Source organism: Accipiter gentilis, chromosome 1 (genome assembly GCF_929443795.1).
Source record: "Accipiter gentilis chromosome 1, bAccGen1.1, whole genome shotgun sequence".
In the NCBI taxonomy this organism is placed as follows: domain Eukaryota; kingdom Metazoa; phylum Chordata; class Aves; order Accipitriformes; family Accipitridae; genus Astur; species Astur gentilis.
Window position 1 is genome coordinate 9,478,072 of NC_064880.1, and position 12,403 is coordinate 9,490,474.

Genomic DNA, 12,403 nt, shown 5'->3' on the forward strand with positions numbered 1-12,403 from the left:
TACTCTCAGGGGGTGCAAAACTGCTCCTGGCTTCGGGGAAGGGCATTCGTGGCCTCACTGGGGCTGTTTGCAGGAGGGAGCTGGGTTATTCTGGCTCCTGCCATGCAATTGCTAGGGGCCGAGGCGGAGATGCCTGTGTGCTTGCTCTGTGGCTGGACGTCCTGCCGGGTGGTCTTTGGGGACACGGGGATCCCCAAGGGCTGCCACCCCCTCACCCCCCCCACCTGCTTTTGGAGGAAGAAGAGGAGCCCTGATGGGCAGGTGACAGGGAGCATGGCTGAGGCAGCACTGCCATCTCGTGGCGTGTCACCTCCCTGCGTGGGCCACGCCGGGCACGGCCCTCACCGTGTCCTTCGGCCACCACCCGCTCCCAGAGACACCCTGATGGGAAGGAGGAGTGTGCGAGGTTGGAGGTGTTTTGGGGCTGGCAGATGCGGTCTGCGCAATGCTCACTCGCAACTCCCTGCAGCCATCCATCCTCTGGAGCCACGGATGTCCCAGCTGCAGATGGGGAGGAGGAGGAGGAGATGCTCAGAGTATGGGAGAGGAAGGCTTGGCCTGAACGCAGCAATGCTGGAAGTCAAGCGAGTGGGGCTAAGCACTGCTGAGGAGTCTCAAGGACCTGGAGGAGGTGTCGCCTGGACCAACACCAGCTTCCAGGAGATGCTGGAAACCCATAACCAGTGCCCTGTAATTCAGCAGTTATATGGGGCTAAGGGGACAGCCAGGGACAAAGGACACAGGAGCACTAAGACACAGCCATCAATCAATCCTGGATGAAATGATGGAGTGGTCTTATTTTGGCTGTATATTAAGAAAGGGCAATAGGGCAGAAATACAATTACTGTCCAGAAACACCATTTTGTGGAAGGTAGGTCTTTTCAAACTCACCTGTCATCTTTTCTTGACATGATTACAGGTCTGGTTGATAGAGGAACGCTGCTGATAAAATAAAATTGCATTTCTTCTGGGCATCTGATTTATTACAGGGTAACATTTTGATTAAAAATGTGTATTATATTGCATTAAGAGGGCATATATTCAATGAATTAAAGACCAGCTCAGTGACAGATCTCCAAAGGTAATTATTAATGGAGATACACTGATGAGCAAAGTTTTGTCTGACAAGAGTCTCTGATTTTTAGTTTCACACTGGTCGTTCCCTTTTTCAGGTGTTTTGGAAACAATGCAACACCTTCCTTGGGACTGCTAGAGGCAGCGGGCAGGGGGATTGGAGGGTTTGCCAGCCCCCCTTGGCTTTGGGACCACCCTGATCCCAGGCCTGCACACTGTTCTCTTTCCTTGAACATCCTCCCCTGAGCTCCAGCTGCTGCTATGTTTGCTTTGGGGACCCCAATGCCTCTTTCTCACGAAGGTCAGTGCAGCAGCCGCCACAGGACTCCTGACAGGAGACTCCGGGTGGATATGTATCAGAAAGTCCCTCCTATCTCCCCACTGCATTCCCCACAGGGTGGCCTGGCTGGTCCCCAGGATGTTCACCTGCTGGGGTCATTATGGCACATCTCATCCCTCTGTTCACTGCCACGGTGGGGCTTGGGTACTGGTGGCATTTTGCGGCTCTTTTGTGGTAGAGCTGAATGCACAACCCTGGGCGCCTTTCCCGGGCTCAGTGGTGTGATGCTTTGGCTTTTTCATTTTGCAGGTTTTGGTGAGGTGACACACAGCTCCTGGGGATACTAAGATCTGGCTGGTGCAAGGCATAGCTACTCAAAGGGGACCGGGAGCAACCTAGTTGCCAGAAACCCCCATCTTCTGCTCTACTACAGAGACAAGGTCCCCAAAACAGTGAAGTGAGGGCAGTGGGAAGGAAATACCTCATCAAGGATGCTCGAGGCCCTGTTGAGCCACACAGGCACTGATGATGCCTTTGCTGGAGGCCTGCTCTGTCAGGGTTCTGTACCATGGTGGGCATCTGGAGGGGTCAGTCCCCAGCAGCAGCGATGGCAAGGCTGGCTACCAGTGACAGCCATGTTCTGCCCATTGCCCAGACCAGAGGCCATCAAGAGTGATCCCTGGGCCCCACCAAGCATCCCTTGGTTAGCCGTGCCACCTACTGCTCACATCAGCTGTCCCCTCCTGCAGTGACAGAGCTGTGGCATGCCTTTCTTTGGGCACCCTCCACCTTTGTGTTGCTTTGTGCCCAGTCACCACCGGTTCCTGCTTTGGGGACTGTGCTTCTGGGCCAGGCTGGGAACCCTGCAGTCCTGCATTTTTGCTGACCAAGCTGTTCCCTGACTGTAACCAGCACAGCCAGGGTCAAGCGTGGAAAGGGGAACAAGTTTCTCTCATGTGCAAAGAAAGTGAAACTTGGCACTTCTCTTCCCTGACCAGGCAAACCACCGTGCATGCACGTACATCTCCCCCACCCTGCTCCTCTTCCTCCCTGCTTCCAAGGAAGATCTTGCAGCAAACAGAGCTGCTGCTCAGACTGGTCGGTCTTCACCCCCAGCAAAGAGGTAAGTCACGCAAATAGCTGGGGCATATGCCTCCTCTGCCACCACTCTCCGGCCCTTGATCCCTGTCCCCCTCCACAAGTGTTTAAAAATAGGAAAAGGAGGAGAAGATGATAGGGGTGGGAGGGGAGCTGCAGGAATCAGTCCTTGCTCCATGTGGCTGTGGACATCACTAGCCTCTGCAAGCTTGTCCTGTGACGAGTACCTCAGGTTTTGGGGTAGGTGTGTGTGCTCAGGACATCTCTCCTCTCTCCCAGCTCTGTGTGTTGGAGATTTGGATCCCCTTTGCCTGTTTACTCTTTTCCTGTTTAACCCTTTCCTATTTATCCCTCTCCTGTTTGTGCCTCCTCTGTTGAGTCTTTTTGCATCCCTTCCTCACTGGTGCTCTCTAACCCATGGGACCACTGCCCCGTACATCAGGGCTTGCTCCCCCAGCACTGGAAGAAGCATCCTCTACATGCATCTGATGTGCGACCACCTGTCCCCAGGACATGCACCAAAGCATTTATGCCATGCTCTATGTCCTGGGCTTTCCAATCCCACAGCGCTGCCATGAGCACGTGTCAGAGATTTTCAGTAATATCAAAGATTTCAGATCGTGCAAGGAAACAGCCTCAAAATCCTTCCATGAATTTATTTCCACCATTGCATGTGGTGTCCGGCTATCTGTATTGGAAAATGCATGGGTGGCATGGTAGGTCTGTGCATGCATCTGATGAGACCACTTGCATGTCTATGTCCAAGGTGCATCTGTGTATTTGCTGTGTGCTTGCCTCCATCCCCAGTTCTCCCACCCCTGTGCTTGTAGGGAGGCAGGATGCAACCCGGGCTTTGGCTGGCAACCAGCACCCTGGCAGCAGTACTGGGCCTGGCCCTGCTGGAGGATGACGTGTGTCGGGCACCAGATGGCAAGAACGGCTTCCCGGGAGTCCCTGGCCTCAATGGGAGGCCAGGGCAGAAGGGTGACATGGGAGAGCCAGGTAAGGGGGAGCTGAAGATGTGCAGCATGGGTGGCCTGGGAGCCTCAACCCTCTTGGTAGGAGCATCGCAGGCTGTGGGAGCAGCTCAGGAGGTGCCAGCCAGATGTACATGAACTGCTACTCCTCACCATCTCTCCCCAGGGAAACCATCACAGAAGACGGGCATCAAGGGACTCAAGGGGGATGCAGGCGAACAGGGGCCTCCTGGCATCCCAGGAGTCCAGGGCTACCATGGCCAGCATGGCTTGCCCGGGATCCCAGGAAGGCCGGGGCTAAAGGGGCCCAAGGGGAAAGCTGGCAATATCCTGGATCATCCGCGTCCTGCCTTCTCCGCTTCACGGAGGTCCCCACCCTCCAATGGCAAGACAGTCGTGTTCGACAACATCATCACCAACCAGGAGAGCTCCTACAATCCCCAGACCGGGGAGTTCACCTGCCGCGTCCCCGGGCTGTACTACTTCGCCTTCCAGGTGATCTCCAGTGGGGACCTCTGCCTGAGCATCACCAAGAACAGGGAGCGCATGGTCAGCTTCTGTGATTACAACAGCCGTGACATCCTGCAGGTCAACTCGGGCAGCAGTGTGCTCAGCCTGGCCGTGGGTGACCTGGTCTCCGTGAGCACTGACTCTGCCAGGGGCAACACGATTTACAGCGGCTCTGAGGCTGACAGTGTCTTCAGCGGCTTCATGATCTTCCCTCAGATGGGCTGATGGACTGCCAGTCAGGACCTGTTTAGCACCAGAGCATTGCAGTATGTGTGTGTGTCTGCATGTGTTTTCCCCCTGTGAGTGCATGGGGTGGTTTAGTACCACAGCAAACGGGGATGGCCCCAAACTGAGCCACCAGACAGGTCTTGTTCTTCCACCGATGTCACAAAGTGCCCAGGCTATGGGTCACCACTGCAGTAATGAGACCCCTACTAGCACTTATCTCCATGCTAGGCCTGCCCACTCCATCCTGGAGGCAAAGGACTGCTGGCCCCAGCAGCCCTTTCTGCTCCTGGGCACTCCGACCCCACGCCAGAGGGGACCAGTTGTCACTGGGGCCATTCACCAGCTGTGGGTCTTTGTTCCTGAGTGGGAAATCACCGTGTGCCACTGCTTCTGCTACACTAACCATTGCAAACGCCTTTCTGGCACTGGGCCACTACTGTCTCACATCCTCCCCATCAGTATAAATAAACCTTTCCTCCAAGACAGCCACTTGGGTTTTCTTTCCTATTCATGCATCTTCCCCAAACCATCAATGTCCTGCACCCCTTCCCAAGCTGTCCAGGGAGTGAAGTGATCCCAATTTGGCCCTGGCCAAGCAGACCCCAACTGCAAAGGCAGATGGACAGGACTGAACTGAGTATACAAGCAGAGCTGGCACTTACAGGAATGGGAACTCTCTGGGACCAGCCTATGTGTGTCCTTTTTCTGATGAGTCCAAGCTAGCTGTCCTGTACCAGGGTAAATACAGGCAGCAGATCATGCACCTCATCTACATGGTCCTCTTCTGGTACCCAACTCTCCCAGGAAGGGGAAAGGCAGCTATGGTCCTCCAGCCTTTCAGCAAGGAAGGACAGGGACATCAGGGTGACTGATAGGGTTGTGGGGTGATGGTGGTAGGGTTTTGGGGTGATGTTCACCCTCTTCAGCTTGGGGTGAGACTAGTGGGAAGTAGGGCAGTCTGGGCAGGTATCAGGCAGCCAGAAAGCATCAGGGAAGACACGCAGGTGCTATACCCTGGGACTGCTGCTTGGAGGAGTTGCTCCACACATGCTGGGCAGTCAAATGTCTCCATTCCTGGAGCAGTGAGGAGGAGGCCAGGTCACCTGCAAGGAGCAACACCCTGACCAGGGATGCTGGGGCCCCAACAAACCCAGCACAGCTGGTGGGGCACAGGGCAACGTGCAGAGAGGACAGGCAGCCTTCAGGTTAGAAACCCTCAAGGAGAAAAAGCATTCAGTCCCATTGCCTAGGGGTGCAGCATCTCTCATCAGAGCCAGGCAATGACCTTGCACCAGCCCTTCATTGCACAGGAGTCTCTGGCTCCATGGAGCTGGCATGAGGCTCTGATCCCCATCCGGTCACTGCCTTTCTGCTCAGAAACAAGTTAAGGGTGGGTGAAAGGCAGATGATTTGCAGAGGGCTAGTCCTTGTCGTGGTTGGAGGGTTTGTGGCACATGTCTTGGCAGAGGCTTATCCCACCTCTGTCCTTCCAGTCCCTGCTGCTGCAGTGTCACAAGTATAGGTCTCACTGGACAGCCAGGAAAGTGCTTGCTCAGAGAAAACGATCAGGCAAGAGGATGTGAAATTCAGCTAAAGGTCAGCTGGGGGTTCTGGGTCCCCAAGGGCCCTTTCCTAACTCTGTGACTTCCTCCAGGAGGGTTTCACGGAGAGTCATCCGCACCGTGCTGTGCCGGCAGGCAGTGCCCACAGCATCCAGAGGGCTCAGCAGCGCAGGTTCCCGTGCTCTGCTCCCCTCACCAGAGGTAAGAGGAGCTTCAGGGTCCGTCTCTTTGGGGTGGGCTGCATGGGGATTGGGTATCCAGCAGTGTGGCACAGTGCTGGGCTATGTGGGAGGAGGAGAATGAGACAGAGGCACTGCCAGGTTGCACACATGTCATGGAGGGATGATGCATGTTTGTCCTTGCTGGGAGAAGACCCAGTTCCCAGGGCCAGGCACTGTCCTGGGAGATCCCCAGCTGATGGGGGGCTTGATCCTGATGGCCAGAACCAGGAAAGTCAGGCTGCTGCTGGAGGAGGGGTGAGATCCACTGTGTCCAGGGAGCTCCAACCTCAGTGCGGCATGGTGCAACGGTCTGCAGCAGCGTACGCATCTGCGGGGGGGTTGGGACATAGGACCAGGAAAGCTTTGGGCTGACCACAGGTACTGCAAGACTTCATGGCTCCATCCAGACTGAAAGTCCAACCCTCCTTGTGCCATCAGGGGCTGCCCTGGAGTTAGTGATGAGCACAGGGTCCATCTCCACATATCCACCTCCCCACTGCCTGGCAATTGGTATGGGGGGGACACAGAGGGCCCAGATGTCGCATCCAGGTGCTCCTGGTGCAGTCAGCCTTTTAGCACAGTACCTCCTTTGCCCCATGGCCTGGAAGCCACATTGCTGTGGCCCCTCAGCTGAACACTTTCTTTCCCTTTCCATGCTCCAGAGCACCAAAATGGGGCAGAGCTTCTGGGAGCAGCTCCACCTGGCTCTCACCCTCCTACTCCTGAATGTGGGGTCTGCTGTGAATGGAGATGTCACTCATGGATGCTATGGGGTTCCAGGCCTGCCAGGTATGCCAGGTGTGCCAGGCAAGGATGGCCGGGATGGGCTGAAGGGAGCCAAAGGAGAGCCAGGTGAGTAAGCAAGGAGGAGAACCACACAGGCTATTGAAGGGGGGCCATTGAGTTCTCCATGGCTGGTCTGCCTTGGTATGCAGGCCATGGAGAGCATCGTCTGAGGACGGGGCAGGAGGAAAGGAGGCTGGAGAGAGGCAACAACTCTCTCCTCCCTGATGGAAGGGGCTGGAGGAGCCTCTCCCCACATCCTGCCATTGACACTGACTTCCCTTCACTCCCCACCACCCCACAGGCATCCCAGGCGGTCCTGCAACACGAGGGCCCAAGGGCATGAAAGGGGAAACAGGAAGCCCTGGCTTGCCAGGCAAGACTGGTCCCAGGGGTCTCCCTGGTCCCAGTGGAGACCCTGGGATGACGGGCATGACCGGAGAGCCGGGTATGCCAGGCAGCTACAAGCAGAAGCACCAGTCAGCATTTTCAGTGACGAGGCAGACTGACGAGCACCCCTTGAAGAACGTCCCCGTGGTGTTCAACCACGTCATCACCAACACCAACCATGACTACAACACCACCACGGGCAAGTTCACCTGCAACATCCCTGGCCTCTACTACTTTGTGTTCCACACCTCGCAGACAGCCAACCTCTGTGTCATCCTGTACAAGAATGGGAGCAAGATGGCCAGCTTCTGTGACCACAAGACCAACACCATGCAGGTCAGCTCTGGTGGGATCGTCCTCCACGTGGATGCTGGGAACGAGGTCTGGCTGGCGGTGAACGACTACAACGGCATGGTGGGCATTGGCAGCTCTGACAGTGTCTTCTCAGGGTTCCTGCTCTTCCCCGACTAGGGGACCACCAGACCCCACCCCAGCACACCAACCTCTTCACACTGCCCTGCAAACCCTGCTGCTCACTGCCAGGCTGTTGTGACGCTCCAGGTTTCTCTGCTGGGTGGGAAGCCCCAGCGAAGGAGTCAGCCCCAGCTACCAGACGCAACCCCCTGCCTGGGGACTGAGTGTAGGCAGCCACTGAACAGGGGGAACAGGCACGTCTGCATGCATCTGCACCCACAGTGATGGTGCCAAGCCCCTGGGGTCCCGCTGGCACTGCCACATGCATCCACCATGATAACTCCACACTACCTTCTGCTGCCGGAGACAGAGGTCTCTCTGCATCTCTCCCCTTCCCACCTGGGTTGCACCAGGGACAGCCAGGTATCCTGGAGCAGGCTTGCAGCAGCACCTTTGCCATGACCCAGCTATGGAAAGTGTCAATAAAACCTTCTCCAGTGCACCTGGCCTAGTGTGTTTTTTCCTCCATGACTTGCCTTTCTGCAGGTGGAGCCCACGTGTGGTCTGATGGATGTGGCGTGCACAAGTGCGTATGCGTGTGTGCGTGACATCTGGACGTCTGCATGGCATCAGAATGTCCCTGAACCCTCACTGGCTTGGCCGTGCTCGGCATCAGTGAGCATGACACACCATTCACAACCCTGGCTTTGCTCGGTGGGGTAGGAACCCCAGCTGCACTGACTGCAGGAAGGAGACAGTTCCTGTGCCCATACACGCAGCTCCCACAAAGTGGAGGGACTAAGACTACTCCAGGCAGGGGCCCTGATACTCCCCTTTGCCTCCAAGAGGATGAAATTCAGTTGCAGAGGGCCACAGACCACACAGCAAACCTCATAGCCATGCCTCTTGTGGCTGGGACATGCACAGGGTCCCAGGCTCACCAGGCACAGGGCAGGGGAAGCACTGGCTTCCCTGAGCCAGACCAAAGGAGCTGGTGGCTGTGCAGGCTACACAGCCCACCAAAACCCAATGGAGATTTCTCCCACACTGTACAGTGGAAAAGGAGGTCATCTCCCCTAAACGTCCTGGGCTTCACCTCCACAAGGCATCAGCAGAAAGCAGGACTGGAAATGCTTTTACTGCAGGGTGAAATCACTTCCCATCCACAACATTTAGGAGACCTTGGGGGACAGATACAAGGTGATGGATGCTGAGACCCTGTAGCATCCTCTGAGCCTTGCCAGTACCTCCCAGCAGAGCTGGGTATGTACGGAGAAGCCTGAGGGATGTGTGTGCACATTTCCGCAGTCCTGAGGGGTTACCCCTAACTTGTCTGGAGCTCATGGAGCGTTCCCTGCAGTAAGCACATCTGAGCAGGACCCAGGGCCCCTGCAGGGCAGAGTGGACATCACCCTGCTCCCCGGGGCCAGAGCTGTATGCCCGAGGGACCCCAGGGTGCTATTTGGGGACAGTATGTTCTGCTGATCTGACCGCAAGCATTTGTGGTGGATGTGAAAGTGCCCCTGAAGAAAGGGTAGGAGCTAAAGATAAAAAAGGGATGTGGCCCAGATCCTTTCACAATAACCCTTGCAGCAAACTTCTGTTTCTCCTTGCAGTCACTTCCAACTGGGACGCCAGTGCTGCTCCATCTCCCCATCTGTGCAACAAGAAGCTCAAGGTAAGAGCAAGATGTCAGCAAGGGAGGTAGAAGCACGTGGGGAACCCAGCAGCACCAGGGTGACAGTCACCCCCTCCATCACTGGCACTTCGCTGTGGCTTGGGGCATGAGAGAAAGGTTGCTGCTGGGCTGGGGGTGGTGGAGATCCCTGATGGGGCTCCGATCCCTCCTGCTCCACCAGGGGAAGGGGGAGATGGAAAGGGGAGATGGCAAAGGTCCAGAGGGGTGATCAGGGACTGAGCATCAGTCTGAAAGGTGCCCTCAGGGTGCTTTCCTGCCCTGAGATGCTCTTGTCTGCCTGGACCTGGGGGTGGGAGCCTGTGGATCAGTCCTTGTACATTCTGCATCTGAATCAGAGATTCTGTGGCTGGAGGATCCAACTCACTGACCTCTTTTCCTGCTGATACCAGAGTTTCAGTGCTGGGAAAGTCCACCTGAGGCCAGAGAGTGTGGCTGGGGTGATGTGATGTCCAGATACAGCCCCCAAATGCCCAGTGCTTACCACACGTTCACCTGTACCAGGAGCTGGGGGAAGGAGCTGAGCTGAGCTGTGGGATGCAGGGAGGGCGGAGGGAAGATGGGACCCTGGGACTGGTAGCCCAGATGACTGTCCCAGTAACACTGGTCAGACACAGAAATGCTCCTGGGATGAAGCAGGTGTGTGGCAGGACGCAACGGGAACCTGTAGGGCTTAGGAGGGCAGGTTTGGGATTTCATTGCCATCTGCAAGGACTAAAGCTGTTCCTCAGATATGGTGGTGGAAAGCATGAACTATCCCCTTGCAGATAACTGTTCTGGCCTGGGGAAGGATTTTACCCTGCAGGTGTGGTCCTAAGATGGGACGAAGATTTTATCCTCTGAGAGAGCAGGAGGGTCTCAGAGCAGTAGGGACCTGCAGCACATGCCCATGGCAGCAGCATGGGCAGGCTGGACATCAGACCTCTGGGGCAAGCTAACCTGTCCTCAGCTATTCATGCGGCTGAAGCTCTGGGCACTTGTAAACTGGTAATTTAAGAGTGAGAAGAGACTGACAAGCCCTCCTATGCCCCAAGGGGCTGATCCCTCCAAGGCCATCAGGAGAGTGGATTTGGCTCTGCAGCAGGATGTTTTTCCTCCCTGATGGTATTACCCAGATGCACTTCTAGTCATCGTCCTCCAGAGCAGAACAGAGTGCCTTCCCCATCCCTCCCACTGCCCAAGCTAAGCCTCTTGACATCCTTCTGTGCTCCAGCAGATGCAGACTGCGTGGGTGATGCTGATCTGCCTGGCTGGAGGGCAGCTTGCAACTGCCACACTCTGCAAGACCTATGGCACCATCCCAGGTATCCCAGGGGTACCAGGACAGCCTGGCAGCAACGGCAGAGATGGGGAGAATGGCCTAAAGGGCGAGCGAGGTAAGGAGGAGGCTGCAGGTGGGGAAGATGTCATCTTGTGAATATCGAGAGCAGGAAAAGACACTGCCAGGCACATGGTCCTGGGAAAGCAATCCATTTTCCAACAGCCCCTTTGCGATGTTATCAGGTGGCGGTGCTGCTTGGGGACAGAAGGGGCTGGACAGTCCGGAGCGCCCCAAGGAACCTGGGGAGGGAGGGTGCATGAGAGCAATGGGTGTCACACCTGCCAGGTGGGCAGGGGTCTCCGTTGACCCGCACCCCAGCACAGATACCGGTGGTTTCCTTCCCAGTGTCCCCTCTGCAGACCTGTGGGACTCAGCTGCAACCACAATGACTCTTCCTCCTCCTTTCTAGGTCCCCCTGGCCAGGTGGAGGATGAAGAAGACATGGGGGAGAAGGGAGACCCAGGACTGCCGGGGCACCCTGGGAAGATTGGCCCCAGGGGCCCCCCAGGTCCAAAGGGAATACCAGGTGCCAGGGGAATCCCTGGCCCTCAGGGGGACTCTGGTGACTACAAGGCCACTCTCAAGTCTGCCTTCTCTGCTGCCAGGACCATCAGCTCCTACCCACGCCGGGATCAGCCCATCCGCTTTGACCGCATCATCACCAATGAGAAGGGCCACTATGAGAACCGGTACGGCCGCTTCAACTGCGAGATCCCGGGCATCTACTACTTCACCTACCACGTCACCTCCAGGGCCAACCTGTGCCTCAGCCTGAAAAAGGGCCGGGGTGGCAGCAGGGGTGAGAAAGTGGTGACTTTCTGTGACTATGTGCACAGCAGCTACCAGGTCACCACAGGTGGTGTCGTCCTCAAGATGGCGGCGAGCGAGTCTGTCTGGCTGGAGCCATCGGAGAAGAACTCCCTGGTGGGGATCGAAGGATCCGACAGCATCTTCTCCGGCTTCCTCATCTTCCCCGAGGCTTAGTCCACTGAAGGTGTGCCTCTGCAGCCCTTCTCCTGCTGCCGGCTGGCCCCTGCAGGGCTGAGGACTCCTGTGGAAATTACTCTTTGCTCCAGATTTGGTGCCCTAAGCATGTTACTGCCAGTCTTGCACATTAAATGACAGCTCCTTGTGCTGCTGATTCCTTCCTGCCTAGGGTTTGTCTCCTTTCCCCCAAATAAAGCTCAGATACTCCGAGCATTGCCTCCTGCACCCCTGGTGCAGCCTAGGCTCATTAGCATCTCATTTCTGCTGAGCAGAGCCAGACAATTAATGCAGTTCTTGCTGCAGACCATGCTGAGTATTGCCTTCCAGAGTCACAAAGAGAAAGTCCTAGCCCGGTGTTAGGAAAACAGGGAGAGGAAGCCTGGTCTCTAGCAGGGGGCAGGGACACGTGACATAGTGGGAAAATTGGGGCCACTGGGTACTGGGGGTAGATGGGGAGATACTGGAGGTGGTGCTGTACTGGAGAGTCCTGAGGCTGGTAGGATCCAGGGACACCAACCTCCTTTAGACTTTTTTTGGAGGGTGGGGGTGACAATAATGTCCACAGAATTTTGTCAAAACTTGCGACAAGATGACCCAGGGGAAGCCAGAGCTTGGTGCTGTGATGGGAGAGGTGTGGGGCACACGGCTCTCCCCTGGTGCAGCTGGACAGGGCCCAGAGCAGCCCCATAACCCCAGTGAGGACTGACGCATGCAAGTCCTGTAGCACAGCCTAGCACTCCCAGAGATGTCTTTATTGATAGTAGAGCTGATGGACTCAAGGACCCCCAGAGGAATAAGGACCGCAAGGTCTTTACGACCCCAAGGATGTCTCTGTCGCTGGGGCAGGTGACAATCCAGCATT

The 12,403-nt window shown here is 56.3% G+C and overlaps 2 protein-coding genes across 6 annotated transcripts; both read left to right on the top strand.

The window, feature by feature from the left end:
- Nucleotides 1-2,357: 2,357 nt before the first annotated feature.
- On the top strand, nt 2,358-4,652 carry C1QA (complement C1q A chain). 2 transcript variants are annotated; one of them, XM_049798355.1, is made up of 3 exons: nt 2,358-2,477; nt 3,283-3,454; nt 3,596-4,652. In XM_049798355.1, the coding sequence occupies exons 1-3, from the start codon at nt 2,367-2,369 to the stop codon at nt 4,162-4,164; spliced, it is 852 nt and encodes a 283-aa protein (XP_049654312.1). In that variant the 5' UTR covers nt 2,358-2,366; the 3' UTR covers nt 4,165-4,652. The 2 variants fall into 2 exon arrangements, with proteins under 2 accessions (XP_049654312.1, XP_049654322.1); XM_049798365.1 differs by having other exon boundaries at nt 2,418-2,477; nt 3,260-3,454.
- Nucleotides 4,653-5,803: 1,151 nt separating this feature from the next.
- On the top strand, nt 5,804-11,695 carry LOC126037689 (complement C1q subcomponent subunit C-like). Of its 4 annotated transcripts, none has more exons than XM_049798294.1 (5): nt 5,804-5,930; nt 6,613-6,802; nt 9,154-9,215; nt 10,447-10,609; nt 10,964-11,695. In XM_049798294.1, the coding sequence occupies exons 2-5, from the start codon at nt 6,622-6,624 to the stop codon at nt 11,536-11,538; spliced, it is 981 nt and encodes a 326-aa protein (XP_049654251.1). In that variant the 5' UTR covers nt 5,804-5,930; nt 6,613-6,621; the 3' UTR covers nt 11,539-11,695. The 4 variants fall into 4 exon arrangements, with proteins under 4 accessions (XP_049654251.1, XP_049654260.1, XP_049654270.1 ...); XM_049798303.1 differs by having other exon boundaries at nt 10,450-10,609; XM_049798322.1 differs by lacking the exons at nt 5,804-5,930; nt 6,613-6,802 and having other exon boundaries at nt 9,109-9,215; nt 10,450-10,609.
- The last annotated feature ends 708 nt before the right edge of the window (nt 11,696-12,403 follow it).

Excerpts from the sequence above, each read along its gene's own strand:
- LOC126037689 (XM_049798294.1), top strand. The coding sequence starts at position 6,622 with ATGGGGCAGAGCTTCTGGGAGCAGCTCCACCTGGCTCTCACCCTCCTA. Across the intron at positions 6,803-9,153 it reads GGGAGCCAAAGGAGAGCCAG|TCACTTCCAACTGGGACGCC; the intron begins GTGAGTAAGCAA and ends TTCTCCTTGCAG. Across the intron at positions 9,216-10,446 it reads TGTGCAACAAGAAGCTCAAG|CAGATGCAGACTGCGTGGGT; the intron begins GTAAGAGCAAGA and ends TCTGTGCTCCAG.
- C1QA (XM_049798355.1), top strand. The coding sequence starts at position 2,367 with ATGCACGTACATCTCCCCCACCCTGCTCCTCTTCCTCCCTGCTTCCAA. Across the intron at positions 2,478-3,282 it reads TCTTCACCCCCAGCAAAGAG|GGAGGCAGGATGCAACCCGG; the intron begins GTAAGTCACGCA and ends CTGTGCTTGTAG. Across the intron at positions 3,455-3,595 it reads GGGTGACATGGGAGAGCCAG|GGAAACCATCACAGAAGACG; the intron begins GTAAGGGGGAGC and ends ATCTCTCCCCAG.